The 25,815-nt window shown below is 54.6% G+C and overlaps 1 protein-coding gene across 10 annotated transcripts in view; it reads right to left on the reverse strand.

The window, feature by feature from the left end:
• Positions 1–25,815, reverse strand: part of ST3GAL3 (ST3 beta-galactoside alpha-2,3-sialyltransferase 3) — a 313,721-nt gene that overhangs the window by 24,856 nt on the left and 263,050 nt on the right. For all 10 annotated transcript variants that reach the window (XM_019501447.1, XM_019501443.1, XM_019501449.1 and 7 more), the window contains 2 exons: positions 24,282–24,468; positions 506–652 (listed from right to left, as the gene is read on the reverse strand). In XM_019501447.1, coding sequence (XP_019356992.1) covers positions 506–652; positions 24,282–24,468 — 334 coding nt within the window. The remainder of the gene's footprint in view (positions 1–505; positions 653–24,281; positions 24,469–25,815) is intronic.

Consider the following 25,815-nt stretch of genomic DNA (forward strand, 5'->3'; position numbering starts at 1 on the left):
TTGCTCTCACTCTCTCTGCTGGCAGATAGGGAAAAGGCATACTGCCTGAAGGTAGGAAAGCAAATAAGGCCTGAATGTACCAGCTGTGAGTTACACGGTGAGTGGTGGTGGAGACCGGGACATGGAGCCACGGGTGGGTAAGAGGGCCATGAGGCGGGAGGGATAAAGGGAGGGGACAGAATGAATGTAATATGATGGCTGTCTGGGAAAGCACGCGGAGGTCAGGACACGCCGAGGCTGCGGCTACACGGGCAGCCTTAAGTCTCTCCCCTTGGGCACGTGCAGAATTGTGGCGTAGTCATGACTGCAGGCCACACGCTGCCTTGGTGACATGGGGGAACTAGGGCACTCTCTGCAACATTACAAAGCTCCGGCCAATTCTTCTCTGGCCGCTGTCCACCTGCTATGCATTTTCCCTTCCGCCAGCAGCAGACAAAAAAGCCAAGTGCCAGGGTCAGCTTTCTCGCCCCTGCTCTCAGTCCTGCTGGCCCCATCTTGCACCTACCCCTCTGCCCATCAGGCCGTTGTTGAAGGGCAGTCCGATGAAGCTGAAAGCTGCCTCTTGGATGAAGTAAGGATTCAGGATGCGGATCTCATGAGGTTCTCTTGGGACGCGGGTTGCCACGGACTTCCAAAACCCATCGGCTGCGCTCTAGGGAACACAAAAACCAACAAGGAAGCACAGCAGTCAGATTAAGACACCTCTTCCCTCGCCTTCTCAGAGCACAGGGAGGACACCAGTTCTCGCTCCCCCTTTCTCTGGTGCACTCACAGCTTGAGGAGATGCCTCCACTGCCAATGGGTGAGACAGCAGATGTAGATGTCCCCAGCAAGTGCGGGAGCTCACTGCAAGCATTTAAATGATGTGTGCAGTTGCCCCAGGCCTGGGACTGTCATTTCAATTTGCCTCTACAAAAGCTTTTGTTCTTCCCCAAACCACTAAGACCAAATCTAAGTCCAGGGCTATTTGAATCAAAGCAGAGCGAGTTTTTGGCTGGCTGCTCTTCATACCGGCCACTGTATTTGGCCACGTGTCTCCCTGGTTCTGGGAATGCAGCCCACCGGTGCTTTTCATTCCTCATGTGGGGAAAAGACTGGCTGCAGAGCCCTATGCTCCATAAAGCCAGCGAAGGGAGGGCCCTGACGGACCTGGAACCTGCACAGTTGACATGTGCACCTAACTTGCATTATGCATCTTCATTTACCGTTGCTTCCCAGTAACGTCTCCATCTAGCAAAGCATGGGGATGTTGGCAAGGTGCGGAAAGATGGACTTGAACAGAGCAGCACAACGCCCCCGTTACAGAGATACTCTGCACACAGACCCCAACCCCATGCTCAGCTATGGCAGACCAGTCTGCCCTGTACAGCCGCAAGTGGAAGAGCGCAGGGGGTGCGGGCACGGGGGAGCTCAGAGCTAGTCACCATTCTCTGCAGAGCAGGTGCTGTGGGGAACGTGCCAGGAATCCCAGATATGGGTGACTGCTCCACTATCCACCTCTCCCAGCACGTGTGGAAAAGGCAAAACCTGGAGGCATCTTCAGTGCTAACCCTGTGAAGCAGGAGAGCTGTTGGGAATGGGTTAGATCCGCTGACTGATGGCCAAAAGGCACCAGCAGATCAGCTACTGAGACCTCCTGCCTGGCCCATGCTAGGGCTTTCCACCATTACTCCACGGCTCAGCCCAGTACCTTGAGTTTGGCTAAGCTCCTTCCAGAAAGACCCCCCTGGCTGGATCTCAGAATACCGAGAGATGGAGAATCTGCTGCTTCCTGGGTGGCTTGTCACTGCTGGGAGCTGCCCTCAGTTAAAAATGTGCCCCATGTTTCCAACCAGAGATCGTCTCCTTTCAGCTTCTGGCCATGGATTCCCACTCAGCCTCTCTGAGAGGCTCCAGAGCTTTTCAGCACCCAGCTGTGGCCCAGCAAAAGGTCGGTCTTCCCTCCACTCAGGCCTCTGGACTGAACGCACAGCCCTTCCCGGGAGCCTGCATGCTGCAATGCCTTCATCGCAGCCCTGATGAGCATCTGACCCCGCAGTCACACGTGGCTCCTGATCGGGTCCTCGTTCCCCTGCATGGCAGCAGGACTGTTCCCTCACCCCAAGGGGAATGTGGAAGGGGACACCCTGCTCCACAGGGTCTGGTCTGGTCCCAGACCTTGAAATGCTGTACAGTTTGCCATGCTGCTCCTCCAGCACAACCACCTCCTTGAACCAGCTCCAAGCTGGGTCTTTTGGAGGCCCTGTCCCCTACCTGAGGGCTCATCCTCTTCTGCCAGCACCCAAGGCCCCTCCAACCTCTGTGGCCCTTCGGAGCAGCCTCCCACGGGGATCTCCTTCTCCCACTGAGACCTGTCCACCCTGCTCTGCAAACCTGGGAGCATCTACACTGGTGGGTCTCAATCCTGTTTGACTCCAGGCCCCCCTGGAAAGGGCCGGCTCACTCAGCTTTTGATTATGGAAAAAATAAAAGAGCAATTCTTCTATGGGAAGGACCTTGGACAGACCACAGCAAGCTGGAATGACACTGGAAATCTCTGGGTTTATCATGTGCAAGTGTTTGCACGCATCACAGTATTAACACTGCATAGTGGTCCATACCCCCTTCAAAGGATGTCCCGGCACCCAGCTGAGAATCACTGCTCTACCTTTCAGCTGTACAGCTTGAAATGACCTCCCCTTCCCCGGGTCGTGGCCTGTCTGGCACCAGAGGGCAATGCTGGAAGCAACCAGGCAATTTTGGCTTAAAAGAGCAGATACTTGGGCTTCACTCCACTTCAATGCTTCCCTGCCCGACTACGCAGCTACATCAGCAGTGCAGCACATCACTGCACAGACCTCTCTGTGATGAGCTAAACACCCTGAAGGCTTCAAGTCTCACCCTGAGGCAGTGTCTCCAGCCCCCGAATGACAGCTGTGGACTGTGCTGTGCCACCTCCAACTTCTCAGCATACTTCAGCCTACGGATGCTGCGCTGGGCCACAGGACTCCACCGCTGCTCTCACCAGTGCTGTATCAGGATGCTTGACCACCTCCCTGCTGCTGCTCCCCTGTTCACATGCCCTAGGAGAGCACTGGCCCTCTGTGCCCCAGCCTTGTCTAAAAAGGTCACACCAAGCAGTGTGTTTGCTGCAACCCCTTGACCCTGCCTAAGATGCAGAGGAACATAAGAACGGCCATTTATAGGTCAGACCTCAGGTGTGTCGTGCCCAATCTCCGGTGTCATGCGGTGGCAGAGAGGAGAGGCTGGAAGGGAGTGTGACTGGGTCTTTCCCCTGCAGTCTCCAGCACTGAAGGTCCAGGCAGTTCTGATGCAGAGATCGTGCCCCTCACTCCCATGCTCAAGAGTGACTGATTCCCCGTTCCTCTAAAAATGTGTCCAAGCCCCTTTTGAATCTGGCTAAACTGTCACTTCCCACTGCACCTGGTGGCAAACAGTCCCACACTAATTACAGGCTGCATGGAAAAGATCTTCCTCTAGTTAGTTTTAAATTTACTGCTTTCTCCTTTCATGTGTGACCCCTTGTTCTTGCATGGTGAGAGAGTCAGTAGTAAATCGTTCTTTACTCTCTTCCCCAGTTAGTATGTTGAAAACCCTTCTCGTTTGCCCCCTGAAGCATCTCTTTTCCAAACTGAACAGGCCTGGCCTCTGTAGTCTCTCCTCACTACTCATCATCCTTGCTTTCCTTCTCTAGTTCTTCTCTATCCCTTTTGAGATGTGGGCACCAGATCCAAGCTGCAGATGCATCACAGATTTGTAAAAGGGCGTCACGATACTTTCTGTTTTGTTCAGACTTCCCTCTTTAACACTTCCTAACATTTGATTTGCCTCTTTTCCAGCTGCTGAGCACTGGGCTGATGTTTTAGTGAACTGTTCACAGTGGTTTGCAGACACAGGCCCCTGTTTGTAGGTGCAGCCTGCAGGCCAGGTCCAGCCATGTAAGCCTCTGCATCTGGAGACATTACAGTGCAGCCTGCCTGAATGGGCCCAGACAGCCAAGGAGTTTGGGCTCCTCTGACTGTCCCGGCCTCAGCATTTCTTATTGTGCCTCCAGCTGCTGGGCCCTCTCTACAAATGTCACCAGTGATGACTCTATGTACGTTCTCCCAATGGCTGATGGATGTGTTAAACAGCGTCCGGTCTGGCCCAACCCCAGCAGAAAGAAATTCTAATTGATCACGATGTGCTGATGATTGTTTCTAAGACCCATCAGTCAGTCAGGTCTTAATCCACTTGCATGTGTTTTGTTGATATTGGATGTGACTAATCTGATAAAACCAGAATGCCACGAGGTGCGAAGTCCAACCCCTCACAACACAGTTATGTGTACTCCCTCCACACCAGCACTGTTACCAGCTAAACGTGTGATCTCGTGAAAGAGCAAATTTAGACTACTACAGACAGCTCCTTCACATGGCTCATTATCATCTCACTAAGGGAATGTCTGTGGTCATGGTGGCCTAACGCTCTCCATTATAATGCGGTTTCCTTGCCCAGCGGGGTGTTCGCACGAAGATTCTCCATGCCGGGACTAGGCTACTGGACACATCTTTTCTTTCAGTTTCAGCAAAAATGATTCTGTCATTTGCTTCCAAGAGCAAGGCCACTGTCTCACACTTTGCCGATCCTTACAACCATTGCAGAGGTCCTGTTTCCACTATCTGTGTAATAATGCCAGAGCTTCAGCCATGAACCAGGGCCCCATTGGGCTGGTGCTGAGAAAACAAAACTCAAAATTAGCTCTAGAGCTTCCATGGCATGAGGCAGAGGATGGGCTTGGGAGCATCCCGGTGGGTCATCTTGGTGCTGGAGACCTGCCTGTGTCTGTCCCTGTGAAAATCCATCTAAATTGCTGGCCTCTGAAAACCACCACTCACAGGGGCTGAGCAGGGTTTTGTGGGAGACCCTGGCCCAGAGCTACACCAGGCAAGCAGAACCTTCCCTGTGGCTGCTGGAAAAGCTACCAAGGAGAATCTTTCCTCTGTCCTCAGTGCTCCTGCTGCCCAGCTGCCAGGAGGAAGATGACAAGTTGGGGGCTGATGTTAATAGAAATACCCTGACTTACATGAAAGAGGACAGCAGTGCAGAGGGGGCAAGGCTAAGAAGAGAAGGTGCTCGTATATGTGACAAAAATTTCCTTTTGTGTGGCTTAATGGCATCAGACTTTACACCTACATGAGTTTTGGGGGTTTTAAATGAGTTTTCACCACCACAAACTAAACCACATCCCAATGTAGTATAGTTTGCAATGTTGCAACTTGGAACGTTGCAGCCATTAATTTGTCAGCTTGCCCCCCGAGGCGCAGGAGAGATGGGCAGGTTCTGCTGAAAAAGAATTGGGCCCCTCACCACTTCTGCCTTCAGCAAGCGCCCGCGGCTGGCAGGATGCCTGGGGCAGTGTGGGGAGGCAGCAGGAGGGTGGCTGGGTTTGCTGGCAGCTGGAGAAGGTGGTGGGGATGTGGGGATGAGGTGCCAGAAGTCCATACAGGCTCAAGGAAGAGTTGGACCAGGTGCCTCCAAGTTGCGGCAGCACTGAGCCCACTAGCAGCCCATGTGGGTGGTCCCAGAGGGTGCCACAACCATGGAGAGGAGGACTGGGGCCCCCCCGCAGCTCAGGGGCCACTTGGCCCTCCAGCAGCTCGCTCCCCAGCTGCAGAAGAGGTGGACAAGCTCCGCCGAGGGGAGAAAAAAAAAAAAAGATTGGGCCCCTCATGGCTTCTGCCTTCAGTAGGCACCTGCGACTGCCAGGACAATGACATATATATAGGGATGCAAAAATAAAACCCACCGTTTCAATTAAAAACTCGCCGTTTCAATTTAGGGGCACAGAATGCTACCCCGAAGGACTAAACCCCTATCACATGTACAAGTGCCCAGAAAGACCAGGGCAGAATGGAGCAGGTTGGAGGGAGGGAGGGTGCAAAACTGTAAAGCACATTTCTCCAGGACCTGGAATAACCCTTGGGGTCCTGATCTGTGAGAGCCTTCTGCTGCCAGAAAGCAGTTATGAAAGAGAAGTGAAGAAGGTAACAAGAAATCATGACTCCTGAGACCTAGTCATGAAAACCATTTTGTGCATGGAAGGGTACAGGGCTCACAGGGAAAGCGATTCTGGGGTCCTGTCATGAGGACAGGCACAAAGGGCTGGAATGGAGACTGCCTGGAGCAACCATCATTATGGCATTTTCTAACCTGCATGCTCAAGTTTGCAAACTTAATCTAGTCCAGGCAGTAAACGTCCGCTGCCTGGGCTCAGTCTCCAGCAGGTTCTACACAAAGCGCCAGGCTTTGAGTAGAAATCGGTTTCAAGTTACAAACAGCAATTGGGTTTAAGTTACAAGCTTTAATAAGCAAGAAGGAGGGGGGTTTTGGTGCATTTCATACAGGGGTTATTTCAAGTACTTATTATACCTTGGCTTAAAAATCCTCTCCTGCCAGAGGCCGTGCTGGCCACTATTTGAGAGCAGATGTTATGGAGCAACACGGAAAGCCCATAACTAAGGCTTCACTGTATTTCTCCAGGTATTATCTATACCAACGTACCATCATTTCTGCAACTGGGAGTCCTTCCATCATTAAGAATGGTTATCAAACATCAGGTGAGCGGTGGCCAGGTAAACCGCTATGGAGAGAAACCAGCAGCTATGTATGGGGATCCTCATTACCTAGAGCACCATTAGCCATTCCCTGCCCAAACAGGGGAGCTGGACCTTGGATCCCAAAATTTCATAGGCAGAGACTTTCATGGGGGATGAGTCTATTGACAACACCAGCCCACCCCCACTTCCCTGCCAGTCCATAGAACAGGGAGAGGAGGGGGTTTTGGGTGGATTTATGCATTTATTTGGTTCATACACCACCCTCCCCAGCAGAGGTTGAAACCTCAGCTTACAATGAAAAACAGAGGCATTAGCAAGACAGATAAAAATATTAAAATGAAATAGTATGTAGTAAAGCAAATGCCCCATACTACACTCCAGCACATCACCTGCCTGGTGAAGACCTGCCCAAATAAAGAGGCTTTACAGCACTTCCAGAAGATGCCTGGGCTCGGGTTCAGTCAAGCCCCAAGGGGTTGGGGGGCAGGGGAGGGAGCTCCAGAGCTGCAGAGCGACTGCTAAGAATGGCCTCCCAGCACTTCTGCCAAATAAACATGGTGCTGGCAGGAGGCTGCTCTTGGCTGGCCTGAGGGATCGCAATGGGCACAACACGATGTCCAGCTGAATGTGGGGAACTCTAAAGGAGGGAAGAAGGGGACCTAGGCTAGGGGACAGGGGTGATCTGGCAGGCACCCCACAGGGGAAGAAGGTGATTCTGGGCAGCAGCTACGTGTTTGGTTGCTCCACAGGAGGTGCCCACAGTGTGTCAGGGTCAGCCCAGAACAGTGAAGCTACATCTTGGGGAGGGTGAATGCAAACCGCTGCTTGGGCAGGTGGCTGCTCCAGCTGGAGGGTTGTGTCCAGGCTCCCTCCACGACTCCCTGGCCATTTGTGAGCGGCTCTATCTAACTCCTCCCCATGGTGACAGAGCGTGAGAAACAGCTCAGCACTTGAGGGAGAAAACCTACCCCTGAGTAGGTACCAGTTGTTGTGGGCACGAGAGCATCAGCCATCCAAACTGGCAAGCACAGCCTCTCTTTTCTCCCGTGCTCCAGGGCCTTAACACGGGGCTGGGAGCCAGCTATGCCCCTGCACTGCCCCGGGACAAAGTGGAAAGTGAGACTCTTCAAACACAGCAGCAGAGCATGGCCTGCAGAGGGACCTGTCATGGACCACCTGTGGTCAGGGGCAACATGCACATGCGTACTGCAGCAGGCCTCAGCCACCCCGCAGTGGCCTGGAGTGATGGCAGCACAGAGTCTATGCCCCAGTTATTCCAGGTGCTGCTGACTCTCGAGCCACAGCAGCATAGAGACCCACGTGAGCAAAACGACATGGCTTCTCAGCAGATGAGCTGGTCTGTGCTGAGCTCTTTGGCTGTGGCCTCCTGGTACCCAGGCTGGCCAGTGCAGCCTTGACCTCTGCAAGGGCCTGACTGGGATGTGCATTTGCCCAGACAGTTGAGAATGAGACAGAGGCAAAGAAACTGGTGGGTTTTGTAGGTAAATAGGAGCAGAAGTTGGGGGAGGGGACAATTTTCCTGTGTGCGTGCATGGCCCTGTGGAGATACAGCTGGTGAGCAGCTCTGCCACTCCTGGAACGCTTGGGGTAGGTACAACGTGCAGATGGGGGCTACCTACACGTGTGCTCAAGGCTGTCCCTTGTGTCCCTCGCTTACTAGCTGCTCCGACGCAGCCCCTCGCTGCCTGCGCGGACGCACCTCGGCTCTCCCTTTCCTCCTCACGAGTCTCCTCTCTCTAAACTTCGCTATACCGGTTCTGGAAAGAAAACAGAGGGGGAGGTCAGCAGGGAATGAGTACGGGGCATGATCTACAGAGGAGTCTGAGTCCTGGCATCCTGCCCCCTGCCAAGGGGCTGACAGAGCTGCTTTCTGGCTCAGGACAACTCGAATCCTCCCCGCCTTCCCCCTACCGTGGCTCAGCTCTGCAGACCATGGAGCCGGGTGCTCCCTCTGCAGCTTCGCGGTCGGGCTCTCCAGCTCTACAGGGCAGGCTATGGAGCACAGCCCACTGCAATTACCGACCACAGGCAGCTGCTGCCCAGCTGCTATCACCCTCCGGGGCGGAGGAATCCGCAGCGCGGTCTGTCCTCGGGCTCCTGGCTGCTGGTGTTCAGCTGAAGCGGGCTCTATTATGTCTAATAGAGATGTCAGGGTTGATTGAATGCAGATGTTTGGGGAGGCTTCCAAAGCAGTGGCTTCCCATTGGGCTGCCCTGCCTTCTCTGGGCTGAGAGCAGACATGTACAATAACTGACAAGCAGTGGACACTGGGGAAGGTGTGTGGCTCGGCAGCCCATCGGGAGCCCGGGGCCGTGGCATGAGGTCAGGGGTGCAGCCTGCATGCACTAAATAGCCCCAAGACAATGGGTGGAAAGCCTGGATGCTCTTTAACCACCTTCCACCCTTGTCTGTGATGGACAATACATCACCTGCCCTGCGCTCCCGTGGAAGCACAGGGCCCAGGCTGGAGAAGGAGCTTGCATAAAGCCAAGACCCCCTTTGTCACACAGCACAGCGACGAGGAGGCCCCATCCTGCCGGGCACCACAGGAACATAGAACAGTACGACCCAAGCCCTCACGGTGCGAGGCCTGTGATACGAGGCAGATGGGAGGATGGGGGCAGATGCTACTAATGGCATTACAAAGCCCCTTCAAAATCGTGCTGCTACAACACATCACCCACAGGCTTAAAGGAGGCAACAAAAATGGGGAGAAGGATATGGCAGAGGGCCCTGGGGCCAGCCAGACCTGCCCCTGGCCTCCTGCATGCTGCACGGCACCCTGAGACGACAGGACACCCCAAAGTGGGCAGCTGCTGGACAAGACTGTGCATCTTGCTCCCGTCTTGCTCTGAGTATTGGCCTGGATAACAGAGAAGGCTCCTCCCAGCTACTCCCTCCTGCCCCAAGAGACCTGGGCAGAGCTGGGTGCGCTGGCCACAAAGCCGAGGGTGCTTAGCCCAGAAGGGAGACAGCGTGGGCAGCCAAGCTCTGCCTGCAAGAGCCCACGGGGAGGAGGGCGGGATGGACAGCGCACAAGTCCAAAATCCAATGCCAGGCTCCTGGGAACAGCCGGAGGGAGGTGCTGCAGGAGGGAGGGCCACCACCCACTCCTCGCAGGACGCGCTGTACCTGGTGTGCAGGACATGGCTCTACAGGCCTCCGAGTCCAAGCGGACAGGGGCACTTGGCACCTGTGTGCAATGCAGGGTGTGGGAGAGATGAAGGATGCATCAGGTTAGACATGCACCTGGCTGGGGTTGTCTTACCCCAGTGCTCTCTCCTGCCCAGGGCAGGGGGTTGTTCTCGATGATCTGCTGAGGTCCCTTCTGACCCAAACATCTATGAATCTATGCAACTGGTGCAGGACAGCCTGGAGCCGGGACCTGCGGCCACGGGGGATTCCTGCCCTTTCCACACTCAGCTGGGGACGTGAAACTTCTCGAGAACAAAGGGTTTGTGTGAAGGAGGCTGTGGCTCTCCAAACAGCTGGGCAGAGGCAACGGGCCTCAAGCATAACCGATTCTATCTGAAATGGGGAGGGCACGGGGCAGGAGGAGGAAACGAGCCGGAGAAAGAAGGGGCAGTCACAAACCCGGACGCACCCTCGTGCAGCTCCCCGAGAGCCTCCCAGCTCTCCCCACCCTGCCAGGAATGCAGTTATTCAATCCCAGTCACCCGCAGCACTGGCTGTCACGCTACCGCGGGGGGAGCAGGATTGCTACACCGCTGGCCACAGAGGGCCCCACGGTCTTCTGCTCTGACGTAACTCGACTAGCTCGGCAGGGCCTTCCCACGCGGACCTCCAGCTTCGCAGGCAAGGCTGCAGCGCGCCGAAGCAAGGTAGAGACCACGGCCTCAGCAACCAGCTTCAGTGCAGCACAAGAATGAAATACACTGGCCCTGCTGCCACCAGACATCACAGTAGCAAGGCAAGGCAAGCCGGGGGCTGGGCATTAGGATTACGGACGGCAGCAGAACTGTAAGGGCTGCAGGAAGAGCCTACGATGGAGCAGCAGGGGCAGCAGCTGCCCAGCTCTCTGCCCATCTCCTCTTTATGCACAAAGATCCACCACAGTGGAAAACAAACCAAGGCAGAGTCGGGGAGAAGACGGAGGACCTGCCGGCTCCGTTAAGCAGAGCAGAGACAGCAGTGCTGTTTCTGTAAGGGGCGAGGGAGGGGAAACCCGATCCCAAGGGCTTCTCTCAGCAGGAGACACACCAGCATCCCCAGGGCTGTGCTGCGGGGCAGACCATGCCTACGAAGGATTTGTCAGGGCTTCCGGAGACAGGCTTCTTCCAACCCTGCTGACTTTGGAGCGCAGCGACTGCTTCTGGCGAGGGCCAGTGCCGAGGGCTTCTGCTCCCCACCCGCAGATCCCTGCTCCTGCCTCTGCGCAGGACATGTGCCCTCTCCTGCAAACACCTTCCTCTGATGGACACATGCAGCCAGGGGACTGCTGCAGCCCTCCAACCCGACCCCTGTATGAAGTGGGCTGGGGACCAGCTGGGACAAACTCCACTCAGTACGAGTGCAGACCGTTCCCGCATGTCCAGGATGGAGAGCGTACCCAAGCCCTTGACAAGCTGCTTCAATGGGTGAGTAGCCATGCTGCTAGCGATGCGCCCCTTGCTCTCAGTCCAAGCTTATCCACTTCCGCTCCCAGCCCTTGGATCTAGTTACATCTTTGTTCAGAGCTGCCCTTACATTTCTGTTCTTCAAGCAGGTACTTAAAGATTAAGTCACTTCCTGACCTTCCTTCCATGAGCTCAAGCTGAGCCCCTCGTCTCTCGCTGTCATCGGCCCTTTAATCATTCACTGCTCTCTGAACCTCCTCTGTCTGATCAAATCCAGAGTTCGTTGCTGTTTCCTCCCCTTGCCTTCCCCACCCTGCGCTTCCAGAGCACCCACCACTGAGCGATGGGGCAAATTCCAGCCAAAAGACTGCCTGGGGAGCTGCACCAGGACAGTGCACTATTTTTAACCTTGCTATCAATGAGCCAGCCAAGATGCTGGTGGGGAAGGGGGCAGCTATTTAACACTGCAAATGGCATCAGTCCTTCCAAATCGTTTACAGTTTAAGCCTCTCTGCTGACCAGAGTGAGGACAGCTGTTCACACCTCAGCTGTTCACACCTCATTAATGCTCATCCAATTGCTACATGGCCTTTGTTCCTAGACACCCCTCCTGGAAAGAGAGATGGGCCCTGTGTTATTCCCAAGCAGCAGTGGTCAAATTCTGAGCTGGAGACTCTAGCTGTGCTCTGGCCAGGGCTCTCAGCAAGCCGAGGAAGCAAGCACGGCTACGGCATCTTTACGGGTCCTGCCTGGCCACCTCCACAGGCGCTGGGAGACAAAGGGCGAGCTGCCAAGAGGGTGCAGCAGGGGAAGGGTGTGCAGCTGTTCCCAGCACACCTGCGCATTCCTGTGGCCGGGGTTGGGAAAGGCCAGTCCCACAGGCATGCAAACAGACACCGTGAACCTGGGGAAAAAACCAAAACAAACCCGGTGAGTCCCCAGCTTTGTGACTTGTGATGGCTCCAGAGGACTCCTGATGAAAGCAGAGCTCTCCCTGTGCTGAGCTGAGCTGAGCTGGGGAAATGCAAAGCTCTCATGCTACACCCCAGCAGCTGACCCTGAAATGCTCCTTTCTAACTTGCTTGCTCCCTTCAGCTCTGCAGTGTGTAGGCAGCTGGACCATAAGCCTGGCTATGGAGGGGGCCAGGGCCAGGGCCAGGATCACGGAGGGTTACAGTGCAGGGCCAGGGGCTGGGGCAGAGCCATGACTCGCTTCCCACATGTCCCTGCAACAGGTGCCAGTTCTGTGGGAAGGGGCATGTGGGGAGCAGATCATGACACTGTCCCAGCACTGCGCTGTCACTGCTCCGTGATCCCAGCCCAGCCCGCCTGGCCCCTTCCTGGATGCCACTTCCTGCCTGCCTGCCTGCAGTCCCATCCCATCTGAGTGCGCCCTCCACAGGGGTCCTAGGAGACCTCGCCAGTCCACCCACCTGCTGCATCTGTTGCCCCTGGTAGTGGGTGCGAGGAAGACGGGCTGGGTCCGGCAACAGCAGCAACACTAGCAGCAGCAGCCATAAGGAGCCACCGGTGCCAGGAAGCTGAATCCAGCCACCATGCCACCCCAGCCCCGCTGTGCACCCAGGGGCAGTGGGACCAGCCACACACACCACATCCTGGGCTGCCCCCCATGCCTGCCCAGGGACCTGCCACAGGCCAGATGGAATCCCTTGGCGGGCTGGATCCAGACTGCCAGCACCAGAGCAAGGCAGTGCGAGAGGAAAGGAGAAAGTTCCCAGTTGATGTCCCATAAATGCACGCAGCTGAGAGCTCAACACAGTAGACACCAATGCACACCTTCCTCTCCTACTTCGTAGCTTCGCGTGGCCTCCTTCCTCTTCACTGACTAGCAGCTGACAGTGCACATGAGGTCCGGAGAGAGCTGGGGAAGCAGAGCCTAGAGAGATCACCAGACACGGGATCTGGGGCTTGCAGTCCAGGGCAGCAGGGAACAACTCCCTCTTGCCCGGGGAGAAGCTGCTGTGCTGCCCCTCAGGGAGACGCTGGCAGCACTGGGCACAGTTGCAGAGCAGACGTCAGCCAGGAAGGCAGAGGCACCACCACAGGGCACGGGGCTGCTATGAGGCACGGTGGGGATGCAGAGCAATCCCTGTTTGGAGGCGCTCAGGTCTTCAAGGCAGCAGAAGCCTTGCAATGGCTCAGACACCGCCAGCGATGGGGGTAATCTGTGATGCTCACCAAGGAACACATGCTTCGGGCCCACGTCGCCCAGCCTCTGCTGCTTCCTGAATGAACCCATCATCATGACGCCATTCGCAATGAGTGAAGACTGGATCGCATTAGCAGCTGCACATCTTGGATAAATATTTACTGTTCTGGCTTTTTGGTGTGCAGAAATCCCTGGATCTAAGGGAGCCTTTTCAGAGAGAAACACATCACAGGTGCTCGTGGGAAGCAACATGTTTTGTAGAAACAGATGAACTCAAAATACAATCGAGGTCTTTCCCTCCTGGCCAGCTCACCTTCCTGCCCCGTGCAAGAGTCACGGCAGAGGCGCCCCACAACATTCAATCCTGCTTCATGGAAGAGCTCCCCCAGAAGCTGGCTTCGAGGGGCACTCGGGCCAAGCAGGCAGCCGAAGCAGCGTCACTCAGCACTACGATGGCAGATGCCAACCTACAGGAACATTTCTGGAATTTCTTCTTGCCCGTGAATCGGTCCCCCTTGGGGTCCCCAGAGACCCCGTGCTTGGGACACATAACACACTTTTGTAATTTCACAGGGCTTGAGACATTTAGCTCATCTAGGCCAGTGATTCCCAAGCTGTTAGACTCAAGGCCCCTCTTGGAAAACGCCAGCTCGTAGTTTGCACTCATAGTGTGTTGGCTACAGACAGATACCAGAGCAGTTCCTTCATTGCACAGAACTCAGCACACCCACGGCAGAGCAGGATGGTTCAACATCTGGATTCCTCTTTGCCATCTCTGGGTTTCTCTTGTGAGCCATGTCTGCATGGTTCACAGTGCTAACAGTGCGTGGCACCCTGGAAAGGATCTCAAGGTGCCCCAGGGTGCCATGGCACTGTGCTTAAGAATCACTGATCTAGACAAACTTCTGTGTGACCCAGGATGCTGCATTTTACCAATGCAGAACCATAGACAATGAGGGTTGGAAGGGACCTCAGGAGGTCACATCTTGTCTAATCCCCTGCGCGGCTTTGTGTTGAGGCAGCATGCCGGTGTTGAGCCCAGAACCTGGGTTAGACAACAAGATGGTGGTGTGCTGTGAGAGGGACCAAAGTGCCAGCAATGCCAGGGCCCTCTGGTGATGGAAAGGACAAGGCGAGATATGCCCAGGCCTCATGCTGCAGAGGAAAGTCAGGAAAATCCATGATTATGTCATGTGGGGGGTATCTCCAAATGCTAAGCCTCACAGTTTGGTTCTGGCATGTCTGCAAGCTGGGCACGCAAGAGAGGACTCTGTGCACCACCCAGGAGCCTGGCTTGCCCAGCCAGAGCCCCGGCTCCAGCCAAGACCACTCACTGACACTTTAGAGGAAGAAAAAAATCCATACTGGATTTTATCCTGCCCAGCTGTGCATCTAGGTTAAAATTCCTTCTGACCCTCATAGGCACCTGGCCGAAGCCTGGAATTTGATTATTTGGGTCATACCACCGAGCTGCACATAATACAGAACTTGCTGCACCAACACATAAACCCCGCCACCCGTGACCCAGGAAGAGAACGAACAAGGGGGATGCACAGGCACAGATTCCAAAGCCAGAAAGGACAGCCCCAAACGTACGGCCTGACCCCCGTGCACACAGGCTGTGGGACTTCTCTCAGCAGCTGACTTAAACCACATTGTTCAAAGATACCTGATCTCACCTTGAAGACTTCGAGTGAGGCTGAGTCCAGCCCCTCCCCGATACCCTCCCAATGCCTACAGCACCCTCACTCAGGAACGTGCATCTTCCTTCCAGGCTCCATTTGTCTAACGGCAGCTTCCTGCCATCAGAGCTCGTTGCATTTTTGCAACAAGGCTGAAAAGGCCAGAGGCTGTTGTGCAGCGTGCAGGCAAGAGCCTGGCCACCGAGTCCTGCCCGCAGCCCAGACCAGGCACCTGCGCTAGGAAAACACGTGAGCTTGATGTAAACACTTCACGTGACAGTGAATCCATGCACTCTGGGGCATCTCTTCAAGCAGCTTGTTGCCCTCGCTACTAAAAAGGTGCTGCCTTCACTTCATGCTGATTTCATCCAGCTGCAGCTCTGGCTCACTGCAAAACGCAGAGCCCTCCCAGCAGCCTCCTGTTGCAGGTCCTTACTGGACTTCATCCACCTTTCTCCAGATAAGCAGCCTGTACTTCAACCTCTCTTTTCCAGGCAGGCTTTCCAGCCTGCCAATCATTCTTATTGCTCTTTTCTGAGCTCTTTCCAAGTTGTCAGCATCCTTTCTGAAACTCGGATACCAAAACCCAGTCATCTCCACAACAGCCACATTAACTCTATATCCACCACCCACACCTTCCTCCTCCTTTCTGTTATATTCCCCCTACTAGAGAAGACTGTAAGGAACAATGCAGCCTTATCCTCTGGCAGGAAGGGCCAAAGGGAATTCAAGTGGCCTCTTCCTGGTCCAGTTTCAATGGCTTGATTTTTCACTGGAATCGGTGGGAGGTGTGTGGTTAACTCCTGCGCAGAGCTCTGAAACGTCTCAGGCAGTGTTTGTTCCAGCTCCCTGCCCACCTGGACTCACCACCTACAATGAGACCTTGAATACTGCCCACGAGGGTCTTCACATCTCCAATGCCTGAGCAATGCTGAAGCAAAGAGAAACAGCATAAGCGCCTCCCATTGCTCTCACCACACAGCTGTGCTGGCTCTATTAGCACCTCTTACCTTCCCTGGCTGCTCCAAAGGAGGACGGGCCTGTGAACACAATCTGCAGCCTGTCAGATTAACGGGTGAAGATCCCTCTCTTTGGACTTAGGAGCGAGAAACAAGAGCAGCTCTGAGAGGGATGCGTACAGGGATGCTGTCAGGGTGGCGAGTGTCACGGAGGACTCCAGGCAGAGGAGGGGTGAGGTGTGGCTGTGGTCATCTCACCTTCCAGAGACTGTTGTCAAAAGGCTTTATTCTAGACAACAGCAGCTGAGGTACCTGAAGCTGTGGGCGGAAGGCATAAAGGAAGGAGTGGGAATGGCAGCATCTAAGATTGCTGAAAGGAAGAGGTGTTTGCAGCCAGCGAGAAGGACGGGGAATTCCAGAGCAGCGAGGGCGAGTGAACCTTTCTCACCCTACCGGTGAGAGAGCTCAGCATCTGATGCAGGTGGAGGCAGGTGAGAGGAAGCAACATGGGGACAGCAGCTGGAAAGGATGGACAAACACCAATACAGAAGCTGAATTTGAAGACCCTGGTTGCTGTTATGACCGTTAACCTCCAAGTTCCTGCAGGTGTAGGGATCGCCTGTGTTTCAGGACTCCATGGCCCTCAGGTCCTTTCCTGTGTCTGATCATCACAATTATTCAACTTTTCTTTATCTGCCTTTGCAGCCTTAGGTACACCGCTGCCAGAGGCTGAGCAAGGCCGCAGCGGTTAGGCTGGCAGTCTTCTCTCTCCGGCAGGCTGCTGTAAGGATCCACGGAGGAAAGAGCACAGTTCACCTTATGTCAGCATCTCAGGGGTTCCCAGGAGCGTGGGAACCAGTGTAGTTATGAATACAGCTGCACCGAGGTATATTCACACTGTACTGCTGGCTGCAGGTATGTGCTGAAGGCAAGCTCCCTTGTGCTTTCCATGCAAAACCCTCCTTCCCTTGGGGACCTGGCCACAGTGACTCACAGAGGCACGTGCTGGAAGCTGGGTCCCTTGTCTGTCTAGGCTCCTCTCTGGGCCCCATCACTGTGTATCTGATTGCTCCCAACATCCTGAATGCCTGCATGTGACAAGGCAGGCCTTTCTCCTGCGTTAGCAGGGGCTGACTGCTTTTCCCGGGCCCCTGAGATGGCACAGACGCTCCGAGGAGATCTCCTGGTGCAGCAGCATTTGTTCCCCATTTGCTGGCACAAATGCAGGTAAATGCCTGGCGATGTGAGAGGGGCACGCAGGGGAAGGAGCAAATGCGCCTTTCCAGACTGGCTTCTCATGCATATCAGCTCCTGGAGGGGGTCAGAGCTAAGCCCTGGGGCTTTCCCTCCCTGTTCTTCACACTGCGGGCACTGACTCACTCTCTAGGCCTGCAAAGAAGCTATTTCCTCTTCAGCGCAGGGCAAGAAATGTCTTTTAACCTGAAAGCATGAGCGGTTCCCTCGGGCCAGACGGGGGGCTCACGACACAGGGAAGTCAGGAAGCGGTAGGTGGAGGCCCACATGGACAATCCTTGTGACCAAGCATGAGGCGAGTGATTCCCCTGCCAAAGAGGGGCAAGCCACCTTGCAGGCCAGCACACCGGACTGAGCACCAAGCAGCGTGCTGCAACTCCCGCCCCGGCTTCCTGCTACCTAACTTCCTTGTATAGACAAGCCCCAGGTGGTTCCCCCAGAGGCAACACAAATGGCCCAACAGACCTGGCTGCTCTTCTGGGATCAGAAAGCCTCAGTTTGGAAGAGGCAGGAAAGCAGGTAGCAAGGCAGGGCCACGAAACAAAGGCAGGCGAGAGCCTCTATAAGCAGGGCTTGGCCGACAGCCAAGGTTTCCGCTTTGGCTGGGCCAAGTCCTGCGCTCGGCAGTCAGGCAGGGCTGTGACCAGGCACTGAGACCAGAGCATGGCTCTGAAGTGTAAATCCCACCCGTACGGGAGAGAAGAGACCACGTCCCTCTCTGCCGCCAGTGCCCAAAGTCTTCGGCACCCAGATATGGCGAGAGGGAGCTTTTCAGTTCCAAGGAGAGCGGCACGCTTGAACCATCATGGGACTGTTACCAAATGCAGAGAGATGCAGCGCTGGATGGCAAGTCGAAGCCCTGCCTGCCCTGGGGAAGCGGCTGCACCCAGCTCCCCTCTGACATCACCGCTGCAGAGTGCAGCGTGTCAGACCGACGTGCCCGAGCTGAAGGCAAACATCCAAACGTGGCCTCACTTGCAGGCAGGTGATTGCTCACCTCCCGACTTTCACTACCAGAGCTCCCCGCTGCCTCGGGCACTTGGCTCCACAAACTGCTCCTTTTGGCACAGGCTCGAATCGCAAGGGGAAGTGGCAGCAGAGTTATTACTGTGAGAGAAGAGAGCCAAGAAGCTGCCTATTCCCAGCAAACCCTTTGCCCCCCTTTGGCTGCTTCACCTACATGTGCTGATATGCAAAGGACCATCGAGAATCGCTTCTGATGCCATTTCCTGGAGACTAACCTGCTCCCAGGCTCACAAATGGATTGGTCCATTTATTCCAGGAAGTGTTTTCTCTCTGCAAACAATCATTCTCCTGTTTGCAGAGCTATTTCTTTACCGGTCCAACGGGTGTGCAGCTTTCCCACTTCCTTTTCCACTATTTTGCCTGGGACTGACGGCAGGCTGAACCGCTGACTGCTACCTGGGTCCCTTCCCGCCCTCTTGCAATTCTGGCACATGATTTCTCAATGGATCCCATGGACTCCAGGACTGATTAAAAGTGATCATCCATATGCCAGAGGACGCCGTACCCAACTCTCTCAGGACTCTGGGCCGCAAATGATCAGGGCCTGCTGATTTTAAAATGTTTATCCCTCATAGATGCTGTTCATCATCCTCCCGGGTCACCAAAGAGCTGGGAAGCACGACACTGTCCCCTGCCTTACCTGGGGCAGGTGCAGGTGCTCTTGGGTTTTACTGGCAACACGCCTTGTAATCATGTGACGGGGCTGATTGGGGAATTTTGGGCATAAGGCAGACAAGCGCCTGTATGGGATGGTTTGGATATGGCTGATCCTGCCTCGAGGGTTGTATTGGATGTGACCTCCTGAGCTCCCTTCCAGCCCCACTTCCCTGGGATTCTCTCACTCTCACATGGCTTGCAGCACATCCTCTTCCTCTTTTCCAAATGCAGGATGACAGCAGTTGTTGAATGCTTCTGCCTTGTCCCCATCACTGTTACCAGTTTTACCACCTCCATCTAGGAGCTGGCCTATCCCATCCCTAAGCTCTCTTGTTTCTAATGGACTTGGAAAAAAGCTCCTCTTGCAGTCCTTGGTCCTGTCAGCCACACACTCTTCCCAGATGTTGTTTTCCTCCTCAGTTTTCTACATGTTGGAGCTTCTCACTGATGTCGATCGTGTGGCTCCCTTCTGTCCCGTTTGCCCTTTATTTCCAATTCCAGCCTTCACTGGACCACGATGGGCTTGTAGCCAAAGCTGTCCTCTTGTTTGATGATGGGATCCTGATATTTTGGGCCTCTAGTGAAACTTTTGCTAAAGAGCTCCTAAGTTTCATGAACGTGTTTCTGGCTAAGCTCCTCAGCCTTGCTCTGTTTAAACACCCGCTTCTCTCCGCCCTCAATATTCTGGATGGATGACCCATGGCAGATTAAAACTTGAATCTCTTTTCTTGTGAACTGAACTTCCAGATATTCCTAGTTCAGTCCTGATTAGGCTCCAGCGAGGCTTTCCACATTCCTGTTTAGTATGTACTGTAACGGGTCCTGTGTCCACCCATGACCTCACCTAAGTCACTTAGACTTTCGGCAGATCTCCAGCAAACTGTTGTACCACACACCTCAGGTGATCCCCTTCCTGCACCACCCCGATTTTTTCCCTTATTACAGCTGAAAACCTTCCCCTTCCAAGTGGCACATGTTGCTTGCCCCTCCCTCCAGATCACAAGTGCTGCCAAAGAGCAAACAAAATTAAGCGAATCCCTTTCAGCTGCAGGGAGAGCCCATTGACCCTAGCAATGAACCTCTGATCAGCTTCCACCCGCTCCTTTTCCAGACCAATGCCATTTGACTTTGCAAGGCTGGTGAGATCACTCGGCAAGAGGCCCATGGCCAGGCTCATGGCAGGTGCAAGGCAGCCTAGTCCCACTGCCTGCCTCGGAGCCAGCGATGTCTCAAGAACAAACTGAATTTGGGTCACGTCCAGGCAGTTTCCAACTCCTACACACACTCCCCATCAGGGTGCGAATATCTCGTCCCACTTTACTTAAGGACACATGCACTTCTACAGCAGCTCTGTTTTGTGGTGGGACGTTTCCTCTGAGCCAGGGCTCAATGCCCTCAGCTCTGCTTCCAAGCACAGCATCCTGCTCACAACACCCTGGCTTGCTGCTGGGGATGACGGGACCTCAGGTAAAGGTGCTAAGCAATGGTGACAGACAACGTTCCCGTTCCTGCAAGCTTCTCCCAAACAAAAGAAACGAACGGAGGGGAGAATGGCTGGTGTCCCAGGCGGCAGCCCAGGGGAAAGGCCACATCTCTGCGTGCCCAGAACCGAAGTCTCCCAGGTCTGGAACCAAATACCCAAATCACCAACTCCCCAAACAAACCCAATCCAGGAGCCTTGACCCACAGCCACATTCATCTTCTGAAGCTGCCATTTCTTCCAGTGAATTACATGCCGCTTTTAAACTGAATGCAAGGCTGGGCTCTGTATTGACCACAGCAAAGGTGCTGGAATCTGGCTCACTTTGGAGGGTCCCTACCAATATCTTCCCCTATTGAAATGCACTCAAATAGATCCCACGTTTCAGAGGAAGTCAGGGTAAAATCAGGATTGAGAAAGGTCACTGCTGAACTTGAGGAGACACTTCTCTGCATCCCAGGTCTCTCCCCCTCCCTGAATACATCCTCCATCCCCCCACATGCTCAGTGGCTCAGCTGGTGCCAGTAGCAAGAGATCAGCTCCTTGAACGAAGCCACTGCTCTCCCCTGGGCAGGGCGGTTGGGTGGAGCACCCGGCAGAGGGGCAGGATGCTGGTGCTGGTCAGGAGAGGAGTGTACAAACGAGACTGCTGATGGGCAGCATTGCTCAGACAGGCCCGGAACAAGCCTCCTGGAATGGATCCAGGTGCCGCTCTTCTGTGCTGCAGTTTAGGACTCTCCACTCCTTCCATGCTGCCGGCTCTGTCATTCGAGAAAGGTCCATCCCCACCACAGCAGACCTCCTCCTCCACCCAGTGCCGGCTCTTGGACCGTTCCCCTCTGCAGGCTGCCAGGACCAGCCCTGAAGCATTCTGCAGAAAAAATGCTGAACCCGACACCCTCAACCCCATGCCAGGCTGGTCACCGTGCTGTGCTGTGGCAGGGCAGCAAGGGCCATTTCACCTCTTCACAAGTGTGTTATTCTCCCTTTTGGATTCCTACTATATGCTGGGATCTCCTACTAACATGCTCCGGCTGAAGAGTAATATCAGGCTCTGCTGTGTAACCCCAGACTCCTGTCCAGTGGCAGGGACAAGAGTGTGATACAAGCAACACAAAGGGAACATGAGAGGATTAGTTCTGACTGTACCTTTCCAGTTTTCAGAGTCCATTCAACCCCACTCTCAGGCATATCGTCAGCATCATTCACACAGTACCCTTGAACTAAATAAAGCTGAGAGCATGAGCTAAGTCAAAGCCGGACCATGGACTCTGCAGAAAAGGACCTGGGGGGACAGGGGACAAGGAGCTGGCCAGCAGTGTGCCCTTGGTCCCAAGAAGGCAAATGGCATCCTGGGCTGCATGGGCAGGAGCGGTGCCAGCAGATGGAGGGCAGTGATTCTTCCCCTCTATTCAGCACTGAGGAGGCCACATCTGGAGTCCTGTGTCCAGTTGTGGGCTCCCCAGTACAGAAGGGATGTGGACACATTGGAGAGAGTCCAGTGGAGGGCAACAAAAATGGTTTGGGGGCTGGGGGACAGGACTGGTGAGGAGAGGCTGAGGGAACTGGGCTGATTTAGTCCGGAGAAGAGAAGACCGAGGGGGATTGAATAGCACCTTCACCTCCCTGCAGGGGGCGCTGCAAAGAGGACGGAGCTGGACTGGTCTCAGGGGGGGCAGATGGCAGGACAAGGAGCAATGGGCTCATGCTGCAGCAGGGGAAGTTGAGGTTGGATCTTAGGAAAATCTCTTTCACCAGGAGGGTGGTAAAGCACTGGAACAGGCTACCTAGAGAGGTGGTGGACTCTCCATCCTTGGAGGTTTTTAAGTCCTAGCTCAACAGAACCTTGGCTGGGATGATGTAGTTGGGGCTGGTCCTGCTTGAAGCCAGGGGTTGGACTATATGCGACTTCTTGAACGTCCCTTCCAACCCGCACTGTCTACAATTCTAGCACCGTGAGCCCATCTACAGGGCAGCTGCATGTTACTCTGTTCCCAGACTGTTTTCTCATTGCACATGCTGAATTGCTAGTATCCCCTCATACTCTCCAGACACACAAGGCACCAAACCAGCAGAGAGGTCTCCACATCTGCTGTAGATCAGAAAGCAAGCTAATATTTCTCAAGCTATCAGAGAGCTATTGTGCAGGCTTCTCTGTGTGAGGGGTACGAAGGGAGCAGAAGAGATTCCCCTGCACAGCCATGAACTCAGCCCTTTCCCCACCACAAGGAAAGACTCTGTGCCCTGACGCCAAACAAGCAGCTGAAGTATTTGCAGGTTTCCAGGAAGATAAACACATTCTTGAGTCATCACTAGAGTGTCTAAAAATGCAGACAATTCTTTCCTCCCACGATGGTGACACGTGGTAACACTATGTGCAACTGCATTATGGCAGAGAAAGATGAATTAGCCACTGCAGTGGGAGCCATGGGGTGCCTATGGGCCAGCAACCATGGGTGGACACTTTCCATCTGGTCCAAACTAAAGATGAACCCAGGCAGTAGGATACCCACATGCAGGCTTGGCTTGGCTAGAAGGACTAGCTGCCAAAGCAGAGGAAAATCATGAGCAAAATTCACTGGGGAAAAAAAATGTAGCCAGGGAAATGGTGGCTTCACCAGGGCTTGATGTGTCAACTCAGGCCCAGGTGCCTTCCCTAAAGATACGCGTTCATGCTTGGGCTCAGTTTAGGGCCACTGGGTGGGATGTAATGGCCTGTGATGTACTGCAGTTTGGATCAGATGAACTAGGGTCCCCCCTGGCCTTAAGCTGTAGGAATGTATGAAACACGCTACTTGGCACCCAGCATGTGGGACTACTCTGCAATTAGCTTCTCTCTCTGTTTATAGCACAAGATTTTGTAAGTTTTTAACACTCATTTTGGGTATGAGCCCAGAATGCACCAGGATAGAAAAAAACATTATCCATTCAGCTGCACTGGAAAGGCCCTTTCATTGGCACTCAGGTCCAGGGTATGAAAAAAAGAGTTCAGTTAACTGCAGGTGCATGGGCAGAGATGGGCAGAACCCTGCGCAGCTGCAGATGTGGCATCTTCACACCAGTGTAGCGTGGGGCAGGGAGTGGACATGGGCCCAGGGTGCCAGAAGTGGGGAGCAGGGGCAGCTCACTCCCCCATTCTCTGCTCAGCTTGCATGTCCTGGCTGCACACTGCAGCCATGCAGGCAATGTGCGTCACGGGGTGCAAGGTGGTCTGGAAACCATAGTTCTCTGGAGCAGTGTTTCTCAACCCAAAAATGGGTCACAAGAATATGTGAAAGGGTTGCAAATAAACTTTAAAAATGGATTCTCCTTTAAAGGAGAAAAATGTGGGAAACCATGGATCTTCCCTTGAAGGCTGGCACAGCTCCAGCCTGCAAGGAGCTGCTTGGGCCCCCCATATCCCACACACTGGGGGTTGAGCTGGGGGCAGTGGGTCAGGACTGCCCACTGGTCTTTACAAATGGGTCCTGGTACAAAAAAGTTTGAGAACCGCAGCCCTAGAGCAGCAGTGGAGTTGGCTCCTGGTAGGGGGAAACTGCCCCCCTTTTTTTGCTACTGAAACCAGCAATTTTTTGTCCTCCTGATGTGGGTTTCAGCACGAGAAATGGGGGTGAACGTTCCCCTCCAGCAGCCGTGATGTCCACTGTTGCTCTAGAGAACAACTCCCTGAACACCAGGCAGCCCGTGACCCATGCTGCCTGAGCTGCAGCTTGCTGCTGCTTCTGCAGGCAGCCTCGTGGGAGACAGGGGAGAGGGGATGGCTCCAGGCACACTTCTCGCATTTCACCCAGCGGCTCAGCCGCAACACTGACCCCCTACCACTGCCCCGCTCCCCTCACTCTAGCGATGTTCTTACCACTTTCTCCTTGTAAACGATGTATTTCAGCCACTTGAAATCTTGCCACTTGAAACCGGCCAGAACAAAGAGGGAATCCTTTTCGTACTGCTCCATTTTCTGGATGGCTCCTTCAGGGTAGGTAATCCGCAGAGTGGTTTTGCCACCCACATCTTTTTCAAAGCCCTTCACCGGGGCAGAGTTCAGCCTGCAAGGAAAACAGAGAAGATGCTGCTATAGTTTCTCATTTCTTTCCCTACAGGGCAAGGGACACAGCAGCCCCAGCCACAAACAGGATTGTCTGCGAGGTGCATTACAGAAATTCAGACCAAGGAGCAGCAATTTCAATTGCTAGATTTCAAAAACAAAAAGCAAATCTACTCCATCTGCACTCCCACCTTGGGACTCTGGAAACCTACTGTGAAAATCTGTGCTCTCCCAATTCAAAATTAAAATGTGTCATGAACCAAACTGCAGCATTTTGTGGGCCTTTGCTGCTGGGGCCTCACAGCTGGATGTGACAGAAATGATAGAGGAAAAGCAAAATACTGAAGCTAAAGGCCCTGAGTCTACCAACAGGTATAGGACTTTATTTAGGGTTACCATACATACGGGTTTCCTGGACATGTCCTCTTTCTGGTTCCTCCAATCTCTGTTTGGGCAGTTGTTAAAAATATGAACAAAAGTCCAGGATTTTGCTCTGCTCAGCATCAAAGTCTTTCTGGCACTTCCCAGCTTGCCCTAGCAAGGAGCTGCTTGGGGCTGGGGGGAGCTGGGAGAGGGTGAATGGAGGGAGGGGGCACTGTGTGCATGTGCCTGTGTGTGTGTGTACACTCCCGTGGCTGGCATGCAGCCAGGCAGGGTGGTAGGAGCAGTCCCAGTAGCTGGGTGCAAGTAAATCCATGGGGAGCAGGGGTTGGAGGGCCAGGGCTTGGGGACTGTCTGGGGAGCTGTGTGGGGCATGTGAGTCTGTGTGTATGTGGCAGGGGTGTATGGAGAGGATGTGTGTGTGGGGGGGTGGGGAGAGGGTGGGTGCCTGCCAGCACTGGGGCTGCAGCGGGGCAAGGCACCTGCCCCTGCAGTGGGGGCAGGGGGCTTTTCAGGGGCAGTAGGGAGCTGCATGCATCAGGGCTGGTGCCTGTGTTTGTGGGGGGTGGGGGGGAAGAGACACTGCAGGGTTGTGGGGAGCAGGGCCTGTGGGCTGGGAGTGGGAGGCACCGGTGGGGCTGGGGATACTATGACTTGGGAGTGAGGGGCACTGGGGGAGGGGGACTGTGGGGCAGGAGTGCAGGGCACTGGCAGCACCAAGGGGCTGCAGATCAGGACTGAGGGGCACCAGCAGGGACAGGGGGGCTGTGGGTGGGGAGTGAGGGGCACCAGCATGGCCCAGGGGGCAGGGTACTGTGGGTGGGGAATGAGGGGCACCAGCAAGGCCAGGGGTCTGCAGGTCAGGAATGAGGGGTGGCAGCAGGACGGGGGTGGGTGGGCTGTGGCCTGAGAGCGAGGGTCAATGGCATGGGCAGGGCACCAGCATATCATGCCCCCCCCCCCCCCC

The sequence above is a fragment of the Gavialis gangeticus genome, unplaced genomic scaffold (genome assembly GCF_001723915.1).
Source record: "Gavialis gangeticus isolate Ggan-Ray unplaced genomic scaffold, GavGan_comp1, whole genome shotgun sequence".
Classification (NCBI taxonomy): Eukaryota; Metazoa; Chordata; order Crocodylia; family Gavialidae; genus Gavialis; species Gavialis gangeticus.